The following is a 27,988-nucleotide window of genomic DNA, read 5'->3' as shown; positions in this document are numbered from 1 at the left end:
GTAGTTCATGCAGGTGGTATTTATAGTTAATGAACATGAGGATCCACACAACACGTGTACTGACAAGCATAGATGTAAGGTTGAGATTATTGAGAAGGACTGTATGGATGGTGTTGGTAGGAATACCGTAATGATGGGGGGTGGTTGCAGTGGTTCGTATTTTGCGGTAATGGATATATTGTATAAGTATGGCTTTGGTAATTATTGCATCTAGATGATGGATGATGTCATTAGATGGAGCGTTCTGCATGAGAATGTGCGAATTGAGCTACTTTGGAGCGATCTCGTAGATCGGTGTGCAAGCTAATGATGTAACTCGCTCAGAAGCCAGTTCGGAGGACGAGGACATGAGGTCGGTATGGTATCTCTGTTATGCTGGACACGTGCCTGATATTCCTGAATGAGACAAGGTTCAATAAAAACACTGGTTAGTTCAGAAGAAGAACTGGAGGGATCTTCCCAGCACAAAGGGCTTAAACCATATGAACAGTTGAATTCAACCACAAGGAAATGAATTTCGCAACCTCAAATCTCAACCAAGGACACAATAAGAGAAGAACACTTAGCCTTGCAAAATATTACATGTCAATATATTTTGATATACAGTGACGTCATTTCGTTGAAATGTAGTTATAAACCGCAAATTGAATTGATCTTATACTGTCTACCAAGAACACTATATTCCCAATATCGTGAAGTTGTACTGATATGTGTTGCTATATATAAGGATTTTTTACAATCTAGTATCGTGTTGATATCAAGATATATCCACATTGATGGCCTGTGTTCTCTATAGATATCGTGATATTTTGTACGGACCGGATTTTGAAATCATTGATTACTCACTCTTTTTGTGGTTGCAAGAAAACTAGAAAATTGTTTTCCATGCGTTTGGTTGGGCGAAAACAAACACAGTTTTGTGATGAAACCCAACCACGATCCGGATGAAAACTAAGAAAGCGGTTTTCCCTGTTTTTAAAAAACAGAGTCAACCAAACAGTAACCCAATAATAGATGACGAAATAACTTAATTTGTTGAAACTGAAATTTATTTGCGTTTTCATATATTATTGACGCAATATAGATATGCCATTGTGTTTTTTGCATGTCACGTCAAGCAAGAGTCAAGACGCATCTAAAATTTCTTGGACACCTTTGCTTTCAGTCGATCGGCCTTGCGCAACGTTATACCAAACTCCTCGCTCATGTCCATTTTTTCTGGTGTAAGACCATTATCAAGTGACCATTTAAAAGTATGAGCCAAATAACCTAGTGCAAGATGGAGCATGCGATGCCCCAGCATTTGGCCTGCGCACATTCGTCGCCCAGCTCCAAACGGCATAAACTGAAAATGTTGTCCCTTATAATCAATATTGGAGTTTAAGAACCTCTCCGGCATGAAGGACAAGGGGTCATCCCAGGAAACGGGGTCTCTTCCTATCGCCCAAACGTTAACGAAGACTAGTGTGTCCTTAGGTATTGAATACCCCATGAATTTGGTATCCTCCCTTGCCTTGCGAGGTATTAAAAGTGCTAGAGGAGGATGCAACCTCAATGTTTCCTTCACAACAGCCTGCAGATATGGTAACTTCTCTATGTCGCTTTCTTCAACCTTATTGCCTTGACCCACTATTTGGTCTAGTTCGGCCTCTACATTTCTCATTGTATTAGGGTTGTGAAGAAGCTCCGCCATGGCCCACTCTATGGTGCTGCTGGTTGTGTCTATAGATGCCAGAAAGAGTTCCTACACAACTGAAGTATCAAGTTAGATGTATACAGAGGAAATTTGGAAAAAAGATAGAAAGACATCTGAATGAACTACTCTCACCAATGTCAATTTAGTGATATTTCCTTGTGACAACATTGTGGGTTCCCCATCTTTTTGAGTGCCTTGAAAGTCCAGCATGGCATCCAAAAAATCTTTTTTGGCATTAATTTTACCCGTCTGTCGGTCCAGAACTCGTTCTTCAACAAAACCAGAAGCAAAGCCAACTGTATGCTCGATTATCGGTTTAATATTCTTCTTTATACGCTGTGGATCGAACCATTGAAAGAAGGGAAAGAAATCGGCCACGTTAGGCTTACTAATCCATTGTATAAGGCGAGTAACGGAAGAAACAAATTCTGATCCAACTTGGGCTTTTGGATCCACTACAACGTCTTTGGAAAGGATGACATTGCTTATGGCATTGAAACTCATAAGGGAGACGAATCGGCCAACTTCTACACTACCTTTCTCCTGAGCTTCATCCCATATCCACTTTGTCATGTTGTCCATGCAATTTGCACGTATATTTGTCGTCCCTTTTACTCGACTGTTAACGAAGAGCCCTGTGGTGCATATACGTCTAACCATCCGCCAATATGGCCCGTATTCGGACTGAGAAATGGAACCTTGTTCAAAGCCGTTTACCCTCATGGCTTCGTTGGTGGTGCGGTTAGCAAAATCAAGGTCATGGTTTTTAAACATTTCCATAGCTGCTTCAGCTGATGATATTACCATGGTATTAACCGCACCTAATTGGAGCCAAAGGACGGGGCCATATTTCTTACTGAGGCTTGCAAAGGAGTGGTGTGGCATTGCACCCACATCAAACAAATTGCCAATTACCGGCCATCCTGCAGGCCCTGGGGGAAGTTGTCTAGAATAAACACTAAACTTTTTCATGATTCCAGCAAGAAGAAGGAAAGCAATTGCTAAGCAAATGCCTGACAAGAATGTATTGGAAGCCAATGTCCACTCCATTGTACCTATACTCTGATGGCAGTGAACTCTTTAATTTCTTTGTTCATCTCAATCGCTCAGAGTTTTCCAACATTTATAGAATCCGTCCAACAGCTTTCCTATGAGTTTGTTTTTTATTTAACGTGTGGTTATTATGGTGCATGTGATGATTAGTCAACCAAATGAGTGCGTTGCTAGAAATGAAAACTTGAAAAGCCAGTCTCGAGAATTATTTATTTGCATTTAATAAATGATCGAACTTCAAATCCCACCAACAATCTTATCATCTTTCTACGTCTTAAAGGGGCTGAGTGGAGTTGCGAAAGTGACACATCAATCGTTGACATATGCATTCTATACTGGTCGATACTGTCTCCTCTTCTGCTTATTTTATATTATTTTTTTACATAATGACCTAAAAATACAACAATTTTTCAGTTTTTTACAATAAATACAATATATTATTTTTCTTGTCTAAAAATACAAGATATTTTCAATTTTTTACAATTTGTACTATCTGTTAACTAGACCTAAACGGGATACGATTTGGCCGTTTAAAAAAAACCACGTGACTTGCACGCACCACGTTTTCTCAATTGTTTACAATCAATGAGCACGCAACTAAGTACCAAACATTTGCCACGTTGCCCCTCAATTCTTCCCATTCTTCGTTGACTAACCTAAATATCTTTTTGCGAATTTGCTTTTCGAGGAACAAAAGAAGCTTCCGTCTTTCTAAATCTCGATCCGAGCCAACAGTAAGCATTTGCAATAGAAGAATGATTGTTTATTGTTGATGTCCACCTTCTTTGTCTTTTGATGTGTCTTTGTTGTTAATGGTTTATTTTTTATAATGACAATCAACCATTGTTTACTGTTGATTGTTAAAGGTTTAGTTATTATAATTTTTTTGTCTTTTTCTGAAGAAAAAAATATATATTTAGTTGTTTATGCTATTCTCGATTTCCATATTGTTTAATTAACATCTACGATTGTATTTTTTCAGTGGCTAAAACGTTCAATATAATTATCTTGACCACTGTGTAGAGGAAGGGGTAGAGGATGAGTGTGAGGGATCTGAGAGTGATGATGACTATGAGGTTGAAGAGGAATCTGACACTGAATCTGAGGCTGCTAGCCTTGATCATATTAGTGATGCTGAAGAGGAGATCATCGAGATTAGAGCAGAGAAGATTGAAAGAAGGAATGCCAAAAAAAATGCAAAACAAAATGAGCAACCAAGTGGTTTGGTTGATGTTCAGTTTGAAAATACTGAAATGCCTACTGAATGCCTACTGAAAATGAGCATGATGATGTTACTGAAAATGAGCATGGTGGTGTTGATATATTTGGTGTGATTGGTTATGAAGCAATGGGTGGGGATGGCAATGAACCTAAACTTGTTGATTCTGATAAGTATGACAAACCTTCGACTGATGAGGATGGCAAGAGAATTACGAAGAAGTCAGCGTTTCCTATTTTTAATCCTAGGTGTGATACAATGACTCTTGAACTTGTTAAGGGCATGAGATTTGCAAATTGTGAACAATTTAGAGATTTCTTGAAAGATTAATTATGCAGTAGCCAGACTTGTTCCTATGAGTTTTTCTAAGAGTGCAGAAAAATATTTGCTTGTAGAGTGTAGAAATTGTACTTGGAGATTGTGGGAAACTTATATGCAAAAAGAGAAATCTTTTCAAATCAAGAGTTTGTGTAATCAGCACACCTGCCAAAGAGATTTCAAGATAAAGATTGCATGCAGATGCAAGGTGGCTGTGTAAGAAGTACATACCAAAGATTGTTGCAAACCTATGCTGGAAACTGGGAGAGTTTAAGCAAGATGTGGATGACACATACAAAATGGTAGTATCTAAAGTGAAGTGTTATAAGGCCAAGAAGTTAGCTATGGCTGAGCTAGAGAGTTCTTTGAGAGATCACTATGGTAAGTTAAGGGATTATGGAGAGGAGATTTTGTCATCGAACCCAGGAAGCTTTGTTAAGATTGCAGTTAATAGGCCTGACCATACCAAAATGGCTTTTTTTATGAGGTTTTATGTATGCTTTGAGGCTTTGAAGAGTGGTTGGAAAGATAGTTGTAGAAAAGTTATAGGTCTTGATGGGACTTTCTTGAAAAACTTTTGTAAAGGGGAGTTGTTAACTGCTGTAGGGAGAGATGGGAACAACCAGATGTTTCCTATTGCTTGGGCAATGGTTAATGGTGAGAACAAAGATAGTTGGTTGTGGTTTCTAGAAAAGTTGAATGATGACTTGGATTTGGGACTTGGGACTGGTTTGACTCTAATTACTGATCAACAGAAGGGACTATTGCCAGCCATTGCAGAAACATTTCCTATGGCTGAGCACAGATGTTGTGCTAGGCATATATATGCCAACTTTAGGAAATCTTATCCAAGAGCACAACTGAAATCTCTTTTCTGGCAAGCAAGTAAGGCTAGTTATCCTCATGAATTTAAAAAAGTTATGAATGAGATGAATGCAATTAACTTGCATGCTCATGATCATATTATGAAACAAAATCCTGTGTTATGGTTTAGAGCTTTTTATGGGTTCTCTTCTTCATGTGACTCAGCTGAGAATAACTTATCTGAAGCTTTTAATTCAAGATTGGTGGAAGCAAGATAGAAACCAATTATTTACATGCTTAAATTGATTAGAATTGAACATGTGACAAGGATGCAGCTAAAGAGAGAGATCTTGGAAAAATGGACTGACACCTTATGTCCTGTGATTAGTATGAAACTTGAAGAGAATAAGTTATCAAGAAGGCATTGGAGTTGCTTGCACACTGGGAAAAAAATGTTTGAAGTTAGAAATAGTAAAGGAGAGGGTTATGTGGTGGATGTAGAAAGGAGGACATGCACTTGCAGAATGTGAAAATTGTCAAGCATTCCTTGCCCCCATGCTATAAATGGCATTTATTTTTTTAATGAAAACCCAGATGACTATGTGGCACACTGGTACAAGAAGCAGACCAACATCAGGATTTATGACCATTGCATGCAACCTTTGAACGGAGAGATCTTTTGGCCACACTCTACAGCTGAAAAGTGTTTACCACCTAGGGAGAGAAGAATGCCAGGAAGGCCTAAAAAATGTAGAAGAAAGGAAATGCATGAAGGACCAAGAGGATATTTAGTGACAAATCAAATAACCAGAGATAATAGAGTCGTCACCTGCACACATTGTTAGATTTCTGGACACAACATAAGGATATGTCCAAATATAAATGAACCAGCAGTTGATAAACTTGTAAGTTAACATATACACATTTTTTTTTTATCTATTTATTACAGTCATTTCCAATTTTAAGAATGTTAGGTTGATTTTTTTTTTTTTTTTTTTTTTTTTTTTATGTCTATGTTTTTGTTGATTGTCATGTAGGTGACAAGGTCTGGAAAACCTAAGGGCAGGCCTAGGAAAAACCCACTACCACCTCCAAGGAATTCCAAAGCAGTATCAAGAGGCAGGGGAAGGGGTAGGGGTAGAGTACCTCATTTACCAGTTGGAATTGGAGTGTACCAAGACCCTAACAGTGGGGAGCACTATATCAATGTGAGTATTCTTGAATTATTTAGACAAAAAGACAATTATTTATGTTTTGACATGTATTATAATTTTTTTATTACGAATTTTTTTTATGTCATTGGCCTCCAGGACAAGGTGGACCAATCAACTTTAATGAAGCTGCTGAAGAATCCTTCATAAGATCAAATCTGACATCTCAAGCTCGAGCTACAGTTGTAAGTGAAGCTCAACCTTCAGGTGAACCTGAAGTGGAAAATCCATCTCAAGCATCAAACCAAATTGGTAGTCAAGTTACAGCTGCAAGTCAAGTTAGACGTCCATCTACACCTCTGTAGAATGACTGTAGCTAATGCTAGAAGGTTGCCAGCTCTTTTAATTGATGACTTCTCACCATAAAAGGCACCACCAGTGAGAATTGAAGAAGTGACATAGATAAGTAAGCAACCTGCAGGGACAAGTGAGCAAGCAGCAAGACCAAAAACAAAAAGGAACAAGACAGTGGGGTTGAAAAGTGCTGTTTAATGGGATTTCTTTTTGGTTTTGTCTTTTGGTTTGGATATGTAATTGCAATACACTGAGACATGTTGTAATTGTCTTTTGGTTTTGTCTTTTTGGTTTGGTATGGTATCTATGCTCAAGTTGCAGAACCAATTTCTTTTGGTATGTTACAAGTTGCAAGTTGCAGAACCAATTTGTCAGCCCTCTCTCGTTGCAGGACCAATTTCTCTTGGTGTCTTTAGTCTTGGTCTTTTGGTATGTTACAAGTTGCAGAACCAATTTCTCAACCCTCGCTCGTTGCAGAACCAATTTCTCAATCATCCCTTGCACTGTGTTTGTGTTTTTGTAATGCTAGTATGTATGTCTTCTTTTTTCTTTATGTTGTGGTACTATAATGTTTTTTCAAGTTAACGTTTTCAATCGAAAGCTTGAGTTGTTTTGTTGCAAATCATTTTGTCTTTATCAAGCTTCAGCTTTTAAAATTGATTTCATTCACACACTGATCATCATGAGATATAGATAAGAAAACTTCCATTGCTTGATACCACAAATGCAAGTTAGTGTTTCAGTGTTTGGCCTCCACTTGCACATGGTGCAATCCATGGATGTGTCAATAGTTGAATTGCAAGTTTGCAACCACACTGAACATGATAGCCTCAATCAAAAGCCATTTCATCCAATGGCGCATGTCCTTTTCATTCAACAAAATTAGGCTTCCAAAATAAATGTCGTGACAAATGATACATCTTATCATTGAATGATTGCCATTTCACTGAACACCAAAACAACTCTTAAATTGCAACAAAAAACAGAATACATCAACTTGAAAATAAGGACAACAACAGACACTAAATAACAGCACCAAAATAAACTGCATTCACTTGAACAAAATGATCAACCAAATAAGGAGAACCGATAGAATGACCAATAATTTCATTAACCAACAGATCCTTTTGTACTTCTTCCATTCTTCAATTTTTTTTTTCTTCTTCTCCCAGCGTTCTCAACAACTCTAACTCCCTTCTTTCAAGACGAAACACATCAAAATTTAATTAGTTGCTGATATTCTGCAATGTCGTGTTATGACGCTGCAACTCAACCAACCTTGAAGAAGTTAAATCAGCACTTCTAGGAGAAGATTGATCGACCCATACAAAATATTCACAAAAGGGTTCATTGCCATAATTGCGACAACCCCAGAACTTTTTTCCTAGGTTTCTTTCAGTGCATGAAATCTTAACAACAACTACGTATCCACATTCACAGATGTGTCTTGAGTTGACCGAACTGGAAGCCATAACTTAAGAATTAGTGGTTAGTCAATTATTTGAGGCTCAACATCAAATTATAAAGAGAAGAATGATGGGAAATAAGAAATTGAGGGAAGAATAGGAGGGAAGAATTGAGGGGCAACTTAGTTGCGTGCTCATTGTAACCAATTGAGAAAATGTGGTGTATGCAAGTCACGTGGCCTTTTTTAAACGGCCAAACGTATTCCGTTTAGGTCTAGTTAACAGATGATACCAATTGTAAAGAATTGAAAGTATCTTGTATTTTTAGGCAAGAAAAATAATACATTGTATTTAATGTAAAAAATTGCAAAGTACGTTGCATTTTTAGGTCATTATGTCTTATTTTTTTAATATTTTCCCACTGTGAAACCACTCGAAGTCAAATTTTATGAACAAGTGGCAGATATATAATTCACTTCCAGCACTACATATCACGAGGTTCAAGGTAAAGTAGTGCTGAGTAGGCAGAGTTGATTGTAGTGGAAGTAGCAGTGAAATTGGCTAAGGTACTAAGTGGAGTGCAATACTTTTTTGAGGGTGATAATGCCTCTATCATACATGTTTTGCAGAGCTTTGATAGTCCATGTAGCTAGTTTCGTGTTGCTATAAAAGACTATATTTTGAGAACCTCTTATGTGTTTAGGTGTTATAAGTTTAAGTGGATTAACAGGCAGTTTAATGGGGAGGCACATGACCTGACACAATGGGCTAGCCATGGCCAAGGCATCAGGCCTCTTCCGAAGTGTATGCAAATTCAAAACTTGTTTCCATGGAGTTTTTAAGTTATAAGAGTGGGATGGTTCAGCGAAAAAAAAAATCCCGAGGGCTTACCTTCCGGATTCAAATACCCCTCAAGGAACTGCTCTATATAGTACTTTTGATACAACTCTGCTTGATACCAGATCAATCTGATGCATTCTATACTAGTCCATACTCTTTCTTCTTCTACTTATTTTATATTATTTTTTGTCGTGTTTTTTTAATATTTTTCCCACTGTGAGGCCATTAGAAGTCAAGTTTTATGAAGAAGAGTGTAGAGAAAACGATGTTTTTTTCTATCTGGTGTGAAGGGCGCGACCCGCGCTCATGAGGTTTTGACCTTCAGTGATTTAAGCGCGACCCTGCGCTCCACTTTGCCTAGTCGAGGGCGCGACCATCGCTCATGAGTTATTTCAACACGAATTTGCCCTTTTTCGGAAGTTTTCTGAAATAGTATAAATATAGGTTTTTTCTGCAGAAACCTAACTTTTCCAAAACCAAGAAAGAGAGAGATTATAAGAGAGCAATTCTTTGTGAGTTGAGTGTTCATTCTTTGTGAGTGGATTGAGAGACTTGTAATATGTTACTCCGGACATCTAGTAAAGCTTGGAACTCGCAGTGTGGAAGTAGGCAAATTACCGAACCACGATATATCTGGTCTTGTGGTTTGTTCTTCTTTTACATTAATTGTTTTACTTTAAAAGCTTATTATTTAATATTGAGAAGTGTTGGGATATTGCTTAGAGGGTGTTGAAGCCTTGTCTAGTAAGAAGGATTGATCATTGTGTAGGATTGATCTATTGTATTGGATAACGTTGTTTCCGCAGTGTTATATTCACAACAATTGGTATCGGAGCATAGGTATACGATCTAGGATTTTGAGTTTAGTGCTCGAAATTTGTGTAGACAAGGTGTTCGATTAAATTCCGAAGTGAATTGTTTTTTGTTTTAGGTTATTGTGTGTAACTTGAAAGATAGCTCCTAAGATGTCAAACACAAGATTTGAAGTAGAGAAGTTTAATGGGAAGAATAACTTTGGGATTTGGCAAGTCCAAGTAAAGGACATCCTCATCCAACAAGATTTGCACAAGGCTTTAAAGGGGATTAAATCTAAGGCGGCGAATATGAGTAATGATGATTGGGAAAAGTTCGATCTTCAGGCTTGTTCATCAATCCGGTTATGTCTTGCTAATGAGGTCATGTATAATGTGATGGGAGAAAATACCGCTGCCGGTATTTGGCTCAAACTAGAGTCTATGTATATGACCAAGAGTATGACGAACAAGATGTACCTTAAGAAGCGTCTTTATCAGTACATGATGGTCGATGGTTCAACGATGTAAGAGCACGTTAGTGAGTTCCGTCGACGTCTAGAAGATGGATGATGAGGATCAAGCGGCATGTTTAATATTCTCCTTGCCAGAAAGCTATGAGCATCTAATAACTACATTTATGAACAGAGAAGTCGTCGATCTTGACGAAGTTCAGAGTGCACTTCTTTCTTATGAGTTGATGAAGAAGACACGTGTAGAGAATAGCATTGATGTAGGTCAAGGGTTAGTGGAAAGAGGAAATTCGTATGAACAGAATTCTACAAGTAATGAGAATTTTAGGTCCAAGTCAAAGAAGCCTTTAAAACATGTACAGTGCTACAATTGCAATGAAAAGGGACATTATGCAAGTAATTGTCCTCACCAGAAGAAAGAGAACAAGAGAGATGGTCAGAAGAAAGGTAAGGCAAAGATTGAGGCAAGTTATGCTTCAGGCTCTGAAGAGGATGAGTTCAGTCTCTGTGTGTCCACACAAGACTATATGACTGAAAGGTGGATTCTTGATTCCGGATGTTCCTATCATATGTGCCCGAATATAAAGTGGTTTACTTCTTATGAGAGCATTGATGGTGGTTCCGTTTTGATGGGTAATGACGTTGCTTGTAAGACGATAGGAATTTGAACTATACGGGTCAAGATGTATGATGGTGTAGTGAGGACTTTAACCGATGTGAGACATGTTCCTGAGCTAAAGAAAAGTCTTATTTCTCTTGGTACCTTGGATTCCAAAGGCCACAAGTTTGTGGGCGAAGGTGGAGTCCTAAATATTGTTAATGGCTCTTTAGTTGTTATGAAGGGTAAAAAATATGGAACCTTGTATACTCTGATAGGTAGTACGGTGATAGGCGATGTAGCAGTGGGTACATGTAGTAATGATTCTGAGTGCACTAAGATATGACATATGTGTTTAGGGCATATGAGTGAAAAGGGTTTGTCTGAGTTGTGCAAGTGAGGGTTCTTGAAGAATTTGAAGAAGCCAAGTATGGGGTTCTATGAGCATTGCGTCTATGGGAAGCAGTGCAGAGTCAAGTTCAAGTCAAGCAAGCACACGACAACAGGCATCCTTGACTATGTGCATACGGATGTTTGGGGACCCTCTAGGGTGGCTTCCAAGGGAGGTAACCGCTATTATGTCTCATTCATTGATGATCATACTCGCTATGTGTGGGTGTATATGATGAAATCGAAAGATGAAGTGTTTGAGACATTTAAGAAGTGGAAGGCAAGGGTTGAGAATCAAACAGATAGGAAGGTAAAGACATTACGGTCTGACAATGGTACTGAGTATACCTATGGACTTTTCCAAGAGTTTTGTGTTGCGCAATGAGGAATTGCCGTATTAATCGATCGCCAGAGGGCACGCCACAACAGAATGGAATGGCAGAGAGGGTGAATAGAACCTTGCTTGAAAAAGTGAGATATTTGTTGTCTAATGCCAGTCTAGGCAAAGAGTATTGGGCAGATGCAGTGTCCATGGCGTGTTACCTGTACAATAGGTCACCAGTACCAGCTATAGAGTGCAGGACACCTTATAAGGTGTAGTCAAGTAACCCAGCTGATTATAGTATTTTGCGAGTGTTTGGATCGACAGCTTACTACCATGTGAGAGAAAGCAAGCTAGATCTTAGAGCTAAGAAGGCCATATTCTTAGGCTTCACAAATGGGGTCAAAGGGATACAGATTGTGGTGTCTAGAAGACCACAAGTTCCTAGTCAGTAGAGATATTACCTTTGATGAGACTTCCGTGTTATCATTCAAGTTTAAGTAGGGCGTAATGGTGAAGTCTATAGAAGTTCAAGCTACTGAGCTTGAGTTGTCTGATGTAACAGATGACTGGTTAGATCATGATGAGGTACCAAATCATGCAACCACACAGCAACAAGAAGAAGAGCAAGAGCATCCGTAACTTGTAATGGTTGACCCTAGGCCAAAGAGACAAGTTAAAGAAGTGCACAAGTATGGGCACGAAGCCGCGGAAAAACACTATGGTCGTGGATTTAGTGGCATATGCACTAAATATCAAAGATGATGAGCGGATAGCTTCAAGGAAGCCGCCGAGATGCTCATTCAGATTTGGTTGGTAGCTATGCAAGCAGAGATGGAATCTCTTGATAAAAATCACACACGGGACCTAGTTTTATTACCAAAGGGCAAAAGGACTATCGGCAGTAAATGGGTGTTCAGAAAGAAAGATGTCCTTCCTGAGTCCGACAGTACTGGGTACAAGGCAAGAGTTGTAGCAAAGGGTTTTTCACAGAAGGAAGGAGTCGACTACAATTAGGTATTTTCCCCGGTGGTCAAACATACGTCCATTCGTGTGTTATTGAGTTTAGTTGCTCACTTCAACTTGGAGTTAGAGCAACTTGATGTGAAAACTGCTTTCTTGTATGGGGACTTGGAGGAAAATATCTATATGAGACAACCTGAAGGGTTTGTCGTTGTTGAGAAAGAAGATCATGTATGCAAATTGAATCGGTCACTGTACGGGTTAAAGCAATCGCCCAGGCAATGGTACAAGCGCTTTGACACGTTCATGATGCAACATGAGTACACCCAAAGTAAGTATGATTGTTGTGTTTACTTTCGTAGGCTTCGTGGTAATGACTTCATCTATCTCCTGCTTTATATGGATGACATGCTTATTGCTTCCAAAAGCATGGTGGAGATAGACAAGTTGAAATCTCAACTTAGCTCTGAGTTTGAGATGAAAGACTTAGGTGAAGCCAAGAAGATAATTGGGCATGGAGATTGAGAGAGACAAAATCGGCGGATAGTTGTATCTCGGAAAAAATACCTTGAAAAAGTCCTTTCGCATTTTGGTATGGAGAATGCAAAGTCGGTCTCACGCCTTTGGCATTTTTAGGCTTTCAACTAAGTTATCTCCTAGTTCGGTGGAGGAACAAAAGCATATGGCACATGTTCTTTATCCTAATGCACGATGGGCGGTTTGATGTATGCTATGGTGTGCACTGCCCGCATACATTTCCGCAGCCGTTAGTGTTGTAAGCGGTATATGGCTAATCCCGGGAAGCGGATTGGGAAGCGATGAAATGGGTATTAAGGTACTTTGACGGGTACCTTAGATGTGGGATTAGTTTATGGTGGAGGCACTTGTTATGTCAGTGGATATGTAGATTCAGATTATGCAGGTGATCTAGATAGACGACGATCGACTACTGGTTATGTATTTATGATACATGGTGCACCGGTTAGTTGGAGGTCTATCTATACTACAGCTACTGATTGCTCTATCTATCTACCGCGGCGAGTATATAGCGATGGCGAGGCAATGAAAAGAGCCATTATGGCTTCGAGGTCTTCTAGATGATATGGGTATTGAAAGCGTAAACGGTGTTGCTTTGCATTGTGATAGTCAAAGTGCTATTCATTTAGCGAAAAACCAGGTTCATCATGCTCGGACCAAGCATATTGATGTCCGTTATCACTTTATACGGGATGTCGTTGAGGATGATGATGTTGCACTTGAAAAAGTTGACACCCATGACAATCCTGCTGATATGCTGACTAAAGGTTGTCACCGGAGTTAAGTTCCAACACTGTTTGGACTTGCTCCAAATCCTACATGCTTGATAGAGCCCTTTGTGGGCATGGCCCTTAGGGGCGGATGGATTGCGAGTTTCTGGATGGATGTGTTCTTGCTAGATGTGTTCGGCTCGGTTTTATGTGTTAAAACCTCACCGAGGTGGAGAATTGTAGAGAAAACGATGTTTTTTTCTATCTGGTGTGAAGGGCACGACCCGTGCTCAGTTTTCACTTGGGCAAGGCGCGACCCGCGCTCATGAGGTTTTGACCTCCAGTGATTTAAGCACGACCCGCGCTCCACTTTGCCTAGTCGAGGGCCCGACCCGCGTTCATGAGTTATTTCAGCATGAATTTGCCTTTTTTCGGAAGTTTTCTGAAATAGTATAAATATAGGTTTTTTCTGTAGAAACCTAACTTTTCTAAAACCAAGAAAGAGAGTGATTATAAGAGAGCAATTCTTTGTAAATTGAGTGTTCATTCTTTGTGAGTGAATTGAGAGACTTGTAATCTGTTACTCCGGATATCTAATAAAGCTTGGAACTCGCAGTGTGGAAGTAGGCAAATTACCGAACCACGATATATCTCGTCTTGTGGTTTGTTCTTCTTTTACATTAATTGTTTTACTTTATATGCTTATTATTTGATATTGAGAAGTGTTAGGATATTGTTTGGAGGGTGTTGAAGTCTTGTCTAGTAAGAAAGATTGATCCTTGTGTAGGATTGATTTATTATAGTAGGTAACATTGTTTCTGCAGTGTTATATTCACAACAAAGAGGCAGATATATAATTCAGCTCCAGCACTACATATCATGAGGGCGTACCTTCCAGACTCAAATACCCCTCAAGGAACTGCTCTGTATAGTACTTTTGATACAACTCGATCTGCTTGATACCAGCTCAATCTGAACTCTGAAGCCAAGAGGGGCAAGGAAGCTGAATTATATTGTAACCTAAGCTTGTAACGTAGAATTAGGATGGTCTGAAGGTACTGGACAACTTGGGAAAAATATATAGGATGATTAAGAATTGAGATCAAAAGCAAAAACCGCTCTAGGGCAATCAACAAAGTAAAACAACATGGAAGAGATACAGAGAGAGAGTTGCTTAACAAATTTAAGCAGATGTAATCCGTATGTGTCCCTTAAGTCCTTAACGTGATTCTTTTTCCACCCGCTCAAATTTCATTAGTAGCAGAATTTTGTACGGATAATACTGATTAATGAACTGCTTCTTACAGAGTTTGTTTCAACAATTATATGAATTCTTCTTAAAATCTATGATGCAGTGAACTTCAGAAATAAACCAATTCTCCCTATTGAGGAGAGGAATCAACGTAACACAACTTCCAATCGATCAGGTTATTCCAGAGTGCCTGAACTTGCCGGCCTCTCGAACCCAAGATTAGAGGGAAGCTTAAAAACGACCGGGATGATTAGTCTCCAATAAAATGTAAGGGGTTTACACAAATAACAATATAAATTCAAACTCCTAAGCCCGTTAACAAACTCTCTGACACGTTGATTGTCAGCACAACACTTTTTCTTCAGCATGATCACCAAAAAAACAGCATTAAGGTCATCCCTGTAGACATGTTTCAGTCTAAGTTAAGGCTCTTGGCAGTGGCATTCATGACACTGTTGATTGGGTGACTTAAAGTAAATGCCTAGAGGGTAGACAACTTTATTTAAGTCCGCAGGGTGTGCAGATAGATTCGTTATAGCCCATATCATGCCACGTCTCATGGTACATGTCCACATGAGGATGATTGCTGGCATAGTGGCATGAATTTACAATTAAGTTTGAAAAAGCACCAGGTTGAGAATTTATTCCCCTAACGAAGTTATAACGCAAAAATTGGAAGGTGCACAATGATTGGGGTAGTGATTCTCAGATTCTGGTTAGCAGAACAATACTACAAGGATAGGGTTAAAAAAGTCACATTATCTTCAAGACAGATCTAACACGTTAGAATTCCACTCTTGAAGGATTACCAAAAGTCCAAACTCAAGGATTTAGGAAACGTTTAAAGTAGAATATGATCTTTAACTGACCGTCCCAGTCTGCAATGAATTCAATAATGCAAAGTCCTAAAGTCTGAACAAACTAGTTCAGCATCACTTGCTAATAGTTTCTGTAAACAACTTTACGTCTTTACGTACGCTCAGTGTCTTTCTTTTTTTCAAATTAAAAAAATGAAATTCCTAAGGCTCGATCTGTTTGTTTCATAGAAAATTGTTATTCTTGAATTTTATTTCTCCAGGACGGCAGAATGTGTTTGTTCCAGTACATAGTTTTTCCTTTTGATTTGTCCTTCGTTTGGTTGCATTACGGATATCTATCTGAATAGCTCAACCTATATAGCGGTTATTCGTTTTCCATGTGTGGTGCAGTGATGGTTTTAGACTTTTAGTTGTTGCAATGGTTGTGTAAGTGGTGCTGATGCCTGATGGGAGTACAGCTACCTAGTAAATAGGTGGTTATTAAAAGGTGGTTGTGTTAATGACAGAGTTCGCCAAGTGGTATGTAGCTTCGGCGGTGGCGACTTACTGACTTTGTTACTACTAAAGGTGACAATAGGGTAGTAGTGGTAGTGTACGTACTGGTGTAAACAGAGTGGTAAATTGGTGGTGGACTGGTGGTGATGAGATTGATATTTAAAATGGTGGCTTTAAACGTGGTGTTACTAGTGGTGGCGAAGTTGTAGTATTGTCGATGGTGGTGGTGGTGTGGAGAGAGTGGTACAGCATGTGGTGGCCTTGGTGGTGGTGAAGGTAGTGTTGCTAGCTGGTAGACTCTAACCTGCAGTGACACTGCTCCGAAGCAGATGTAATCCATGTGTCCCTTCTTCTAGCTTACTTTTAATATTAGGTAACGTGATTCCGGTCAGTACATCATTTGTTGCATCCCGTTGCATGTACATTTACCACCTGCTCAAATTTCATTTTGCAGTAGAACTATTAATTTATAAACAAACTGGTTATTACAAAATTTGTTTACAACTCTGAACAACTGAACTCTTCTCCAAATTTATGAATTTCAAAGTCTAAGAATTGCTTAGCACTCCCCATTTAGGAGAGGTGCTGACAATAGAGCATAAACTAACATTTTCCCTGAGTGTTTGAACTTCACTCTATGAACTAACGACTGCTGATAGGTGTCCTTAATGATGACAGGAAGGTTATTATGAAACACCAAGAGGTTTACACAGATTTAGAGGAACCTTCTAAGTCCGTTACCAAACTCTGAGATGTTGATAACTATTCTTTTAGCATGATCAACGATAAACCAGCTTAGGTTGAGGCCATCCCCGTATGGGTAAATAAATGAGGAGGTTCCATACTCAAAAGAAAAGGTCGCAATGGCAATTTAAAAATGTGTGCCTCACGAGGAAATTAGGACCCGACTAAAGATGGAAGGAAGATAATGAATACCCACAGAAGGATAACGCGCCGGTTGATTAAGTGGCTTATACATTGAAAGTTCGCCGTGTCTTTTTAATTATGGAAAAAAAATCATGGTTTAAATAAATATATGGAAAAGTAGCTTGCCAACCAATGGTAAAGAAACGGCATGAAATCCTTATTGGGGTGGGGGGCGCTGCCATTCTCACACCCCCAGGGGCCAGGGCTACGGAGGAAGTCGTCGGTGCATTTCTCCCAAGCTGGCGCTTTAGTCTTCCAAGTTCAGGTTCGGTGCAATGTTATCCCAAACCTCTCCCAAGTTTTCTGGTGTCAAACCAATTTCAAGAGACCGTTCAAAAGAATGAACCAATGAACCGATTGTAAGCTGAAGCGTGCGCTGTGCCAGCATTTGGCCTACACACATCCTTCGCCCTGCTCTAAATGGAATAAACTGAAAATGTTGCTTATAATCAACATTTGAGCTTAAGAACCTCTCTGGCTTAAAGGACAAGGGGGTCATTCCAGGAATCAGTATCTTTTCCTAGGGCAGTGATACTCAAACTCTGGTTAACCGAAAAGAAATTCAAGGATATGCATCATAGAAATGTCACATTATCTTCTAGACAAATATAATGAGTTTAAATGCACCCTCGAATGACTAGCAAAAATCTCGGATTTATGAGTTCATGGTGGATATATCATGCAAGTTTGGCAAGGGGTGTCTGTTCAGAATATAATACACTCTTTAACTGGTCGTCTCAACAAACAATTCAACTATGCAAAGTCAAGTCCAAATTCTTAACAAACTATTCCACCATCACTTGTTCATAGCTACTGTCGACTCTTTACAATCATTAAAAAGAAAAGGTACTCCGAAATTATTTTGAATATAAACAGTAAAAATTCTTTCAAAGTGAACAAAGTAACAACTGCAGTGCATGAACTCAAAATTCAATTTCATAGTCAACAAAGCATGAGAATACGAAAACCAACAGGGATTCCGTTTCCAAGAACATAGCAAATTCAAATTAAGTCACCCATGAGTAAACAATTCGGGCATTTTTATTTGGGACAAGTTGAAACAAAAAGGTTAAAATCCCAAAAACCTAGTGAAGAGTTTGGCCTCATGCCAATATCAAAAGAAAATAGAATTAATAACCCCAATAATCATTCCTTATTTCATCATCAAACTTCTTCTTCAGCTCAGGGTGCTTCTCAAAGTATTCATCTGCAGTCATGGTACTAATCTTCGACTGCTCAGATGAAGATGGAACCGATTAGAAATATAAGAATGAAACCATCTCAAATTTTAGGATAAAGTAATTCAATCCCTTTACCTTCAATTCTCGAACTTCTACGATTTCCTTTTCCAATCTTTCAGACTCTTTCAGGGATTGCTGCTCAGCTTCTTTTAGCTCCACCAACTGTAAACCAGGCCTTCAATCATTACATGCAATAAATATGATTCTAAAGAAAGTTAACTCACTTGCACACACTGGAATTTTATCAAAGAGACTGCTTCTATCTAACATACATATCCTGATTCAACTGTAGTGTATAAACCCCCTTGCATCATGAATTGACAAGATGATAGTCACCAACGAAAACTAAAAAAGGAAAAAGAGTTGGGTTCTCACTAATGCTTCAAACTTTGGTTTATATTGAGGAGTCACGGTGTCCACGTACTTAGGGATCTCGATGCCTGGAGAACAAATAGTAAAGGTATGCAAAAAATGAACACATTCAGTAAAATCTTTGAAGTGTAAACCGCTATAAAGCAGAAAAATTAAATGAAAACAAACCACATGTAGCTGACCCTTACCCTCGCATACAAATTCTGAGAAAGCATATCAGATAAGATGTTATCAAATAGTTGTGGTTACTTCACCAAAGGATTCCTACCTGGTAGTCTGGTACATGTGTGCCAAGGAAGCATTACGCATTCCCAATATTTTATTTAGCCGATACATGTGACACCCCTCATACAACGGTGCGAAGCAGAAGTTATCAGTTGCAATAGATGAGTGCTATTTAAACGTATATCATGTCTGTAACCCATTATCCTATATATTGGTACACTAACCAGAATGCGATTTATTTATATCAACCTCAAGGCAAAGATGAGTTAAAATCTGAAGAATTGACATTCACTATTATGCTTATTGAAATCTTAAATTTAAATAAGACTAAGAACAACAGAATTGTGAAGAGCACCCTGTTGAGGTTTTAAGCAACTACTACTACTAAAAAAACTGCTCATTTTCTGCGCAAACAAACCAACCCTTGGCAAGTAATAGATCAGCTGTTAACTTATCCCAATATAATCCCATAATGTGGGAGACACCATGGGTACCTAAGAAGGAGCAACAGCACCCAAGATGGAAATCTTATCAAACATTTCCATAAAATTCATAATCCTAAATTACATGAAATAGTCTTTCCTTTATTTCATCGCTTATTTTCTCACTTACAAAAATAAAAATGAAATATTGAAAAAATGAACATACTGTCATAAGCTTCTTTATACATATCAACCAAGCGAGAACCAATTCCTTTTCTATAATACTCCCAGTCTATCGGCTCCGGTTCCTGTCAGCATCAGAAAATAAATAAAGCAACCTTTAGATCTTTCCATCAATTTAACATAAATCGGTAAATTAAAGGAAGTAATAATAAAATGGGGGGACCTGGCTGAACTTGGTTTGAAGAGTGTTGTTGACTTCGTCAAAAGCACGACGAAGGCTGGAAAATTCCTTACGGGATTCATCAGTGACACAAGAAGTTTGTACATTCCATCCCAATCTATTGTTACCCCCTTTCCCCCTTTTATCGCTTTTGCAGCTACCTCGCCTACTTTCTTTCCAGCTCCACTAGCGCTCATCTTTTTTTTATTTTTTTTATTGATTGAGAATTTGAGATTAGATAGATGATTACAGTGTTGGGGGCGAGGGTTTCGTTTATAGAGAAATGCCACAAATCACAGAAGGAAACGGGCTACACTGTTTACGAGGGTTATCTCATTTGATGTCTTTGCCCCCTGTACTCTTGTGACACGTGCTCATCTATATAATCGAAATTTTTATAACCTGTACATTATTATTCGGAGTTCCACTATTACACGTGCTTGCGCAACTGGGATATAATAATCAGGGAGCGACTCTAGAGCGCAAATCGGAAACTTTAAAGGATTTTTTTTTTTTTTTTTAATCACTTGCGAGCGAGGACGGGTGAATGAAAGTTGAAGTTTATTCTTGACATGAAATAACAACATCTTGGGTAGATAAAAAGTCAAGTATACCCCTGAAAAAAAAATAAACGGCTCGACCCAACCGAAACAATCTGGTTATAAACAATGATTGTTCATACCTATCCATGTATGAATATTAACTATGAACATTGATTGTCCATACCCCCAGCCAATTATGAACATTAGTTATGAACATTGATTGCTCATTCCCACAATAGGTATGATTGTTCGTACATACCCATGTTGAACATCAGCTATGAACATTGATTGTGACTATGAAAACATGAATCCAAAACATATATGAACAATAACTGTTCATACCCAAAACAGATATGAACAATCATTGTTTATACCCCCAATTATGAATATTAACTATGAACAATGAGTGTTCATACCTATTGGACTACGAACAAAATAGATGTGAACAATAAATGTTCATACCCGAAACAGATATGGACATTGATTGTTCATATCTTTCATACCAACAAAAAAACATGGCCTCAAAGCAGATATGAACAATAAATGTTTATATCCAAAACAGATATTAATAATACGTGTTCATACTTAAACATAATGTATGATCAATAAGACCACTTATTGGAGTATAAATAAACAATAATTGTTCATACCTATTTTGGGTATGAACAATCATTGTTCATACATCAACATGAGTTATGAACAGTCATTGTTCATATATATATTAGGGTATGAACAATTATTGTTCATACATATTTAGGGTATGAACAATCAATGTTCATATCTAAATATAATGTATGATTAATAAGAACACTTATTGAAGTATGTATGAATAATCATTGTTCATTGTTTATACCTATTTGGGGTATGAACAATCAATGTTCATACCTCAACATAATGTATGATCAGTAAGAATATTTATTGGAGTATGAACAATCACTGTTTATACTTCAACATGATTTATGAATAATCATTGTCCATACATCAATATATTGTATAAGGTATGTTCATCTATTTGGGTATGAACAATTATTGTTCATACATCAGCAGAAGCTATGAATACTCATTGTTCATAGTAAAATGACATAAATGGTAAAATCGGAAAATATTTATTTCAAATCCGGGCCATTTGTCCTTGAGGGTTATTTTCATGCGAAAATTGGTTTTCAGAGTTATTTTCACTCGAAATTTGTCCTTGTGAGTGATTATAAAAAAAACTCTGTCCGCTAGAGTTGTTTTGAATTGAAATTGGGCCTTGGGACCAATTTCTTACATAATAATTTGCTACAATTCAAGGTGTACAAATGGTTCAATGAGTTGGTTTCAAGCTCAAGTATGAGTGTATGTTCAAAAACAATGTTGTTGATAGTTGACACACAATTAACTTAATTAACGCTTACCTCTCAACAGAAAGGAGGGGATTTAGGTTTGAACAATTGGTAGCTAGATTGTTAGAGGTAACCGAGGTCAAGCAATACTGCGTTAGAAGGAAGGTCGCTCAATTTTCCCCAGTATTTTTTAGGGCATCCCTCAATATGAGCTAATAGTGTGCCTCCGCTCTCAGGTCATGTAACTCTTTAGAACTAGAATAACTGCATAGCAGTGGGCGTGAGCGAAGTTACAGTCAACATTTTATTCAATTTTCTTTTCAATTCGGTTCCATATAATGTTAATGAGAAATCTACTATGAAGCCTGATTTTTTGCTCATATGATAGTTTGATGGTTTGTTTTTATAGCCAACTAGCCTATTTGTACGTGTCTCTGCCACGTAAACAAAAAAAATGGCATGACCCTGTAATATTTGGGTTTGGCAAGGGGCAAAATCGGAAAAAAAAAATAGCGTGATGAATTTACTGTTGAAACTCTCGTTTTCTTTAACAATCTCTGATTTTATTTTATTTTTCATTAATTTATAGACGTGAAACTACTATTTTACCCATGCAAAAAACAAAATAAAAAAATAAAACAAACAAATGGCATGAGCTGTAATATTCGTGTTTGGAAAGGGGCAAAATTAGAAAAAAAATTAATGGCGTGATGAATTTCACTGTTCCTCCCACCGTTTTCTTTAAAGAAGTTAGATACGCTAAAACAATTAGAGGAGACATAAAAAAAAATGATTGAAATCACTCAAATCACCACCACAAAATGACACTCATAGAATTGGGCTCAGTGCTCAAGTACAAAACTTGCTCAACCAATTATGGCCTGTTTGTTAAATTTTAACTAATGGAAAGGAAAGGAAATAAGTGGTTCACTATGGAAAGGAAATGAATGGAATGGAAACAGTTTTAAAATTGTGTCTGTTTGGTAAACTGTGGAAAGGAAAATAAATTGTGCCTTTTTTTCCTTTCATTTCCTTTCCCTAAAAAATTTAAGTATGGACCATGGACTCAAAACCATTTCCATTTCCCTAGTTTTGTTTCCGCACGGAAAGTAGTTTTTCCTTTCCATGGGCAAACAAACAACAAAAAAAACTATGGAAAAGGTGGACCATACCTCTTTTCCTTTCCTTTCCCTAACATTTCCTCTAGAACAAATAGGCATTTGAACTTATCACTGAAGCGCATTCTCTGTAGTCTGTACTCTGTACATCAATTAAAAAAAAAAGGAAAAAAGGAAAAGGGGAATAACAATAATATGGATGCTGGGAAAGGGGATGTGGCCCTAACACTTTTAGAGTGTATCTCAAATACAATATGAGCGAAAGAACAACTTATTCAGTTGAACTTTTGCGTCTGGGATATTGATCTATGCAATCGCATGCAATTAAAGGCAGCTAAACAATCTATGCAGTAGTGCACTTCTAGGTGCAAAGCCTCTTTGCAGGTCCATCACCAAGTTGTCTATGCAGCAGTATACTTCTTGGTGCAAGGCCTCTTTGCAGGTCTATCACCACGTTTTCATATTCCAAATTTGACACCACGACAATAATTTCAAATTCAGCTTCATCATTGTACCGAACAACTGATGTTCACTTGCTCCTTCTCACATGTAGAAAAGCTATCTTGAAATGCTTAAGACTTATATAAACAAATCAACCATTAAAAAGACTAGGGGATTTTTAAAGAGTTGTATTGCCAATGAGGCATGAATCCTTTAAATTTGAATTACACTCAGATTATTGCTCAACCATGTTCAACTCTGAAAGACAACAGAAAAGTTGGCACAACCTAAATTTTCACATGAAAACCTCACAAAACAAATTAACCATTGTGGTTCATAAGCATGTCGTTGCTTTAAGTCAATCCCAGTGCGTACTCGTATAAGAAAAATCAATTCCTTGTCTGGTGCAAATGCTACTAACTGCTCATGCCTTCTAGGTCATACAAATTATACCACGGTGTACATTTAATCAAATTTCGACCATCACTAAGCTAATTCACTATACAACACAGGATACAAAACCTATTATATTAATTTCAAGGATAATGTGCATGGGATCTTATCGTTGTAAGACAAAAAATAACAACAATAATCACTAATGAAATAATAGGTTGTCTCAGCTAGTTTATCAAGTCCTTCGAAATGGATATAAAGATTTTCTAATCAGTATTAGGTGCCTAAAGATAAGATATACTTCAAATATGCGCATTGCAGCATGCTCCCTCTCATGTTAATAAATTACGGAGTAGTTCACAATATAATAATCTAGAATAGGCGATACTGGATATTCAGTAAATTTATAACCAGCTGAGTCATTTGTTAGACCTGTTTGGACACTTTCATACATCTAGCTGACGCTTCATACAATCAAGTGCTAAATGTAGCAATGATTCCCAAAAGAAGGTCATTCACTGCAATCAAATGGAATTTATCTCAGAAAATGGACTTTCAATTGAAAGCTTGTTCTACCAAATCTTCTTCAACTTCTAGCTAGAAATAGAAAGAACCCACGACAAGCAACAACGTGGATTGACAGTGGCTAATGTTACTGAAAATTGTTTTAGAATCAACTCTTCATAGGGTTCACAAGACTGCTTACGAACAATATCCCATAAATGTACCTAGAGGTTTAGATCATTGTATGCATGCTAGCAATCACTAATAAGTCTAACATCAATGAAGAGAATAACAATCCCATTACTAAACACAAGGTATACCTAGAGAATGACATTGCCTATAATCACGAATGACATAGACTCACGCTAATCCCATTATTAAACACAAATAGATGGTATAGAGGATGCTACTACAATCGACTAAAACCAGATATAGTTTACCGTAGATCTACATTTACAAAAACGCATTTATCATTTAATGCCATAGTGCTATACTTTTATTTAACTCTAGAGGATGTGTGTGACATATGAGTGTAGCAAACTCATCAATTGGAAGAAAAGAATGATCATCACTCTTCGTCGATGAGTTTTCTTTTTTGAAGAGAGTGCTCAACTGACTTAGATCCTTATGCCGCAGACTTACCTTAGATTTGACATCCTTGTCTGTTCTTTTCCATAGTTCCTGTATGGAGATCAAATATATCTCAACACACACACACACACACACACACACAAGTATTTTCAGACATCTATAGTAACCTTCAACCAATAGCCAATCATATCAATACTACAATCAAGAAATAGTGCAAGTACAAGAAACGAGTCCTAAAATAGATGTGTACCCAGATGAAAAATCTGACAAATAGTAGTATTATATACTAAGTTATTAACTATTTTATGTATTGAATAAATAAGTAGAATTATATATGTACTAAAATGCATATATATGCAGTTGCCTATCGAGAAGTTTACCCTGCAAACAGGTGGTATATATATTGAGATAAAGGTGGTATATGGTGAATATGGATGAATGATAAATAAATAAATTAACAGTAAAAGAGGGTAAAGAAAATGAACATTATCTCGGTGTAGTAGTAACACAATATACACAACGTAAATGTTAAATACAACTAGTAGAAATAGAGCAAGAAGGTCTTAAATTATTGAAAGTACACAATGAGCATGCTCTAAAAACAACATATCTAATCGCCAGTGAAAAAATATGAATACCACAAACAAGATAGGGGCACACACAACTACACTTAAGTCTCTCAACTTAAATACCCCTTACTCCCTCTTAAAATAACATCAAACGAAACTCAAGATAAGGGCCTACACTTAAGACGCTCAACTTGAATATGCCTTAACTCCACGTACTCCTAGCACTAGGGCAAGGTCACCAATGAAGCGTAATATGTGGATTGGGACATGAATGATTAAGAGTTGGTTTGAGATGGTGCAAGCGGTCTCTGAACCAATCTTTGATCACGTCATAAGTCACAATGTCAGATGATATTCCTATGAGTTGCTATATGAAGCCCTTGTTAGGAGTGCTGTTTTTTTTTTATATCAAATTTAAGAACAATAGCAAAACTGAAGCAGTTAAAGTTATAATACTTGCATAATGCTTAGAATTATTGGATACAGACATGACTCAAGTAAGCTAACGCAATTCCCACACTCGATCGATAAATCTCATTCAATCATAAAATGAAATAGAATGCAATAAGACTAACTTTTTAGAATGAAAAGGGAATTTTGGACGTGGGCATAAACCGCTGACCAATGTAGTGTTCCTTTTCTAACCTCTATGAAGGCTTTCTTTTGTTACTGTCACCTAAGTAAGCAACCACATCACTTCATGTCACAAGCATTGAAGGAATGAAGGGTATCATATCCATGAAAGTTTTGACAAATAACTTCCATTAATGGTGGAGGGCTGACTGTTATGCATTTAAAAAGAAAAGCTTACCACTTACAGAGTCAAATGAAACAAAAAAATCAAGTTTTTTGAAGTTAATAACTGAGCTTATGTTTTCAATCTAAACACTAATCTAACAAAGTTAGTATTTAATTCAAAAGTCACCCTTCTTCAAACCGAAAATGAATAAAGCATGGGGTAAAGGCGAAAACCCAAAAAATGAAATAAAAAACAATTGAAAAGCTACTGATTACCTTTAGCACTAGAAAGTAGAAACCAAACGATGGGTTGTCACCAGAAGGAGACCAATTCGGAACGTGACATGAGAATGAATCGAAAATATTAAACGTAGAAGCTGTGGGGTTGGTCACACAATTTCCAGTGAGAAAGCGGGTTTCTCACGAGAAGAAACTGATTCAATTCGCGGACGTGGGCAGCATTCTCAACAATGGTGAGTGGTATGAGTTATTGAGTGGTGAGCTTAGATGAGAAATTAGAGAGAAGGAAAGTGAACTGAGAGAGGAGAGAAAATGTGTGAGAAAGTGTTTTTGGTAGGGGGGAGGGGCAAAGACAGACAGCAGCCGAGAGTCATTTTACACCTCTCCGAAAAAACCCAACTCACTTGTTTCAACTCCTAATTAGTGACAATTCCTAAAGTTTAGGCACCATAAAAAAAAATTGGAAGTCCCAATCTCCTATTATCATGGCCAAAAATACGACCACAACTTCCGAACTTGTTATACTCAGTTTCAAACAAACCCCTAAAATACTCCTTTGGGATAGTGGGATACAGAGGCAAAAAAAAAAAAAAAAAAAAAAGGGAAACGCACACAGACAGTATAATAAATTGTTGCAAGAAAAAAAAAATCATCTTATAAGTAGTAACTATCAAAGCAAAATAAATAAATTTCTGGAACATACACATTCTATCTGAGCAATTAACCAACCACATTGCTCAAACAATTATAACTAACTAATCAATAAACTAGCATAACCTGCTAATCAAACGGCATGGGAAACTTAATAAACGCATAAATCATCTCACAAACTACAACAGATATAGTGGCCTATGATTCATCCTCATAGCCATATAAACATGAATGGGGACAGGTAAATTCTCGACAGTAAATTGCCACGACCGGCAAACAGCACCAAACCGAATGTAATCCTTAGGCTGAATCAACTTATCTGCGATGAGAGTTATGACTCTTTCTGGAAGTCTAGCCCATAGGTGATTTCGATTCTCCATATAAATAGATCTCCAAGAATGACAAACAGCACCAAAATGAATGTGATCTTTAGCGGCACCCACTTTATCTGCAATTATATGTAGAAGGTGATCCGGTAGCTCTGACCAATTAACCTCAACAACTATTATAACCTTTTTGTTTAAAAGTCTCATCACCATGATTTTGAGGGGAAGCATTCTGCATATTTAGAGAGACGGAGATAATGGGAATAGAAAATCACACAGACAGAGAGTGGAATATATAGCGAGAGGGGCTTCTTCCAGACGGTTCTAGATGATTCTTTTACGTATATCACATGTTTAACACGTGAGTTCTTCTCCTTTGAAATACCAACCCAAAATGTGAGCTACTATATATCGGCACATTAAAATATGATATATCGGCGCATATATTCGTATTTATTTGTTTCCATAGATTTCATCATCGTTTGTCATTTGACTTTCCATATACTTCACACACCACTGTGCGCGAGTATGGAAAAGTGGAAAACATCATCTTAGAAAATCAAATCCTGCTAAAAATGCTGGTTGGTTCGTATTACACAGTGATTTATTACTCAGTTTTATAATCAAAAGTTAAATGTTACAGTTCCCTGTCAAAGAATAATTGTCATTACAATTGGAAATGTAGTTTGGAGCAAGGTAGAAAATCTCGACGAGATGTCTGAGATCTCAACGATATATTTTGATATTTTAAGGGTCCGAGATTGAAATAT

At 37.6% G+C, this 27,988-nt stretch overlaps 2 protein-coding genes across 2 annotated transcripts; both read right to left on the bottom strand.

The window, feature by feature from the left end:
• Positions 1-709: 709 nt before the first annotated feature.
• LOC147492450 (cytochrome P450 76A2-like) lies at positions 710-2,772 on the bottom strand. Its single transcript, XM_086566205.1, has 2 exons — positions 1,829-2,772; positions 710-1,744 (listed from the first exon to the last, which is right to left on the bottom strand). The coding sequence occupies exons 1-2, from the start codon at positions 2,744-2,746 to the stop codon at positions 1,136-1,138; spliced, it is 1,527 nt and encodes a 508-aa protein (XP_086422331.1). The 5' UTR covers positions 2,747-2,772; the 3' UTR covers positions 710-1,135.
• A 15,259-nt stretch (positions 2,773-18,031) lies between these two features.
• LOC147492449 (ATP synthase subunit d, mitochondrial-like) lies at positions 18,032-20,112 on the bottom strand. The gene is given in 6 exon segments (XM_086566821.1): positions 18,032-18,349; positions 18,434-18,520; positions 18,734-18,798; positions 19,604-19,685; positions 19,784-19,870; positions 19,873-20,112. Coding segments are annotated over 6 exon segments (528 nt in total). The 5' UTR covers positions 19,978-20,112; the 3' UTR covers positions 18,032-18,247.
• Between the last annotated feature and the right edge of the window lie 7,876 nt (positions 20,113-27,988).

Source organism: Coptis chinensis, chromosome 6 (assembly GCF_015680905.1).
Source record: "Coptis chinensis isolate HL-2020 chromosome 6, ASM1568090v1, whole genome shotgun sequence".
Classification (NCBI taxonomy): domain Eukaryota; kingdom Viridiplantae; phylum Streptophyta; class Magnoliopsida; order Ranunculales; family Ranunculaceae; genus Coptis; species Coptis chinensis.
The sequence above is the reverse complement of the archived record's forward strand: the minus strand, read 5'-3'. Positions and strand labels throughout refer to the sequence as shown.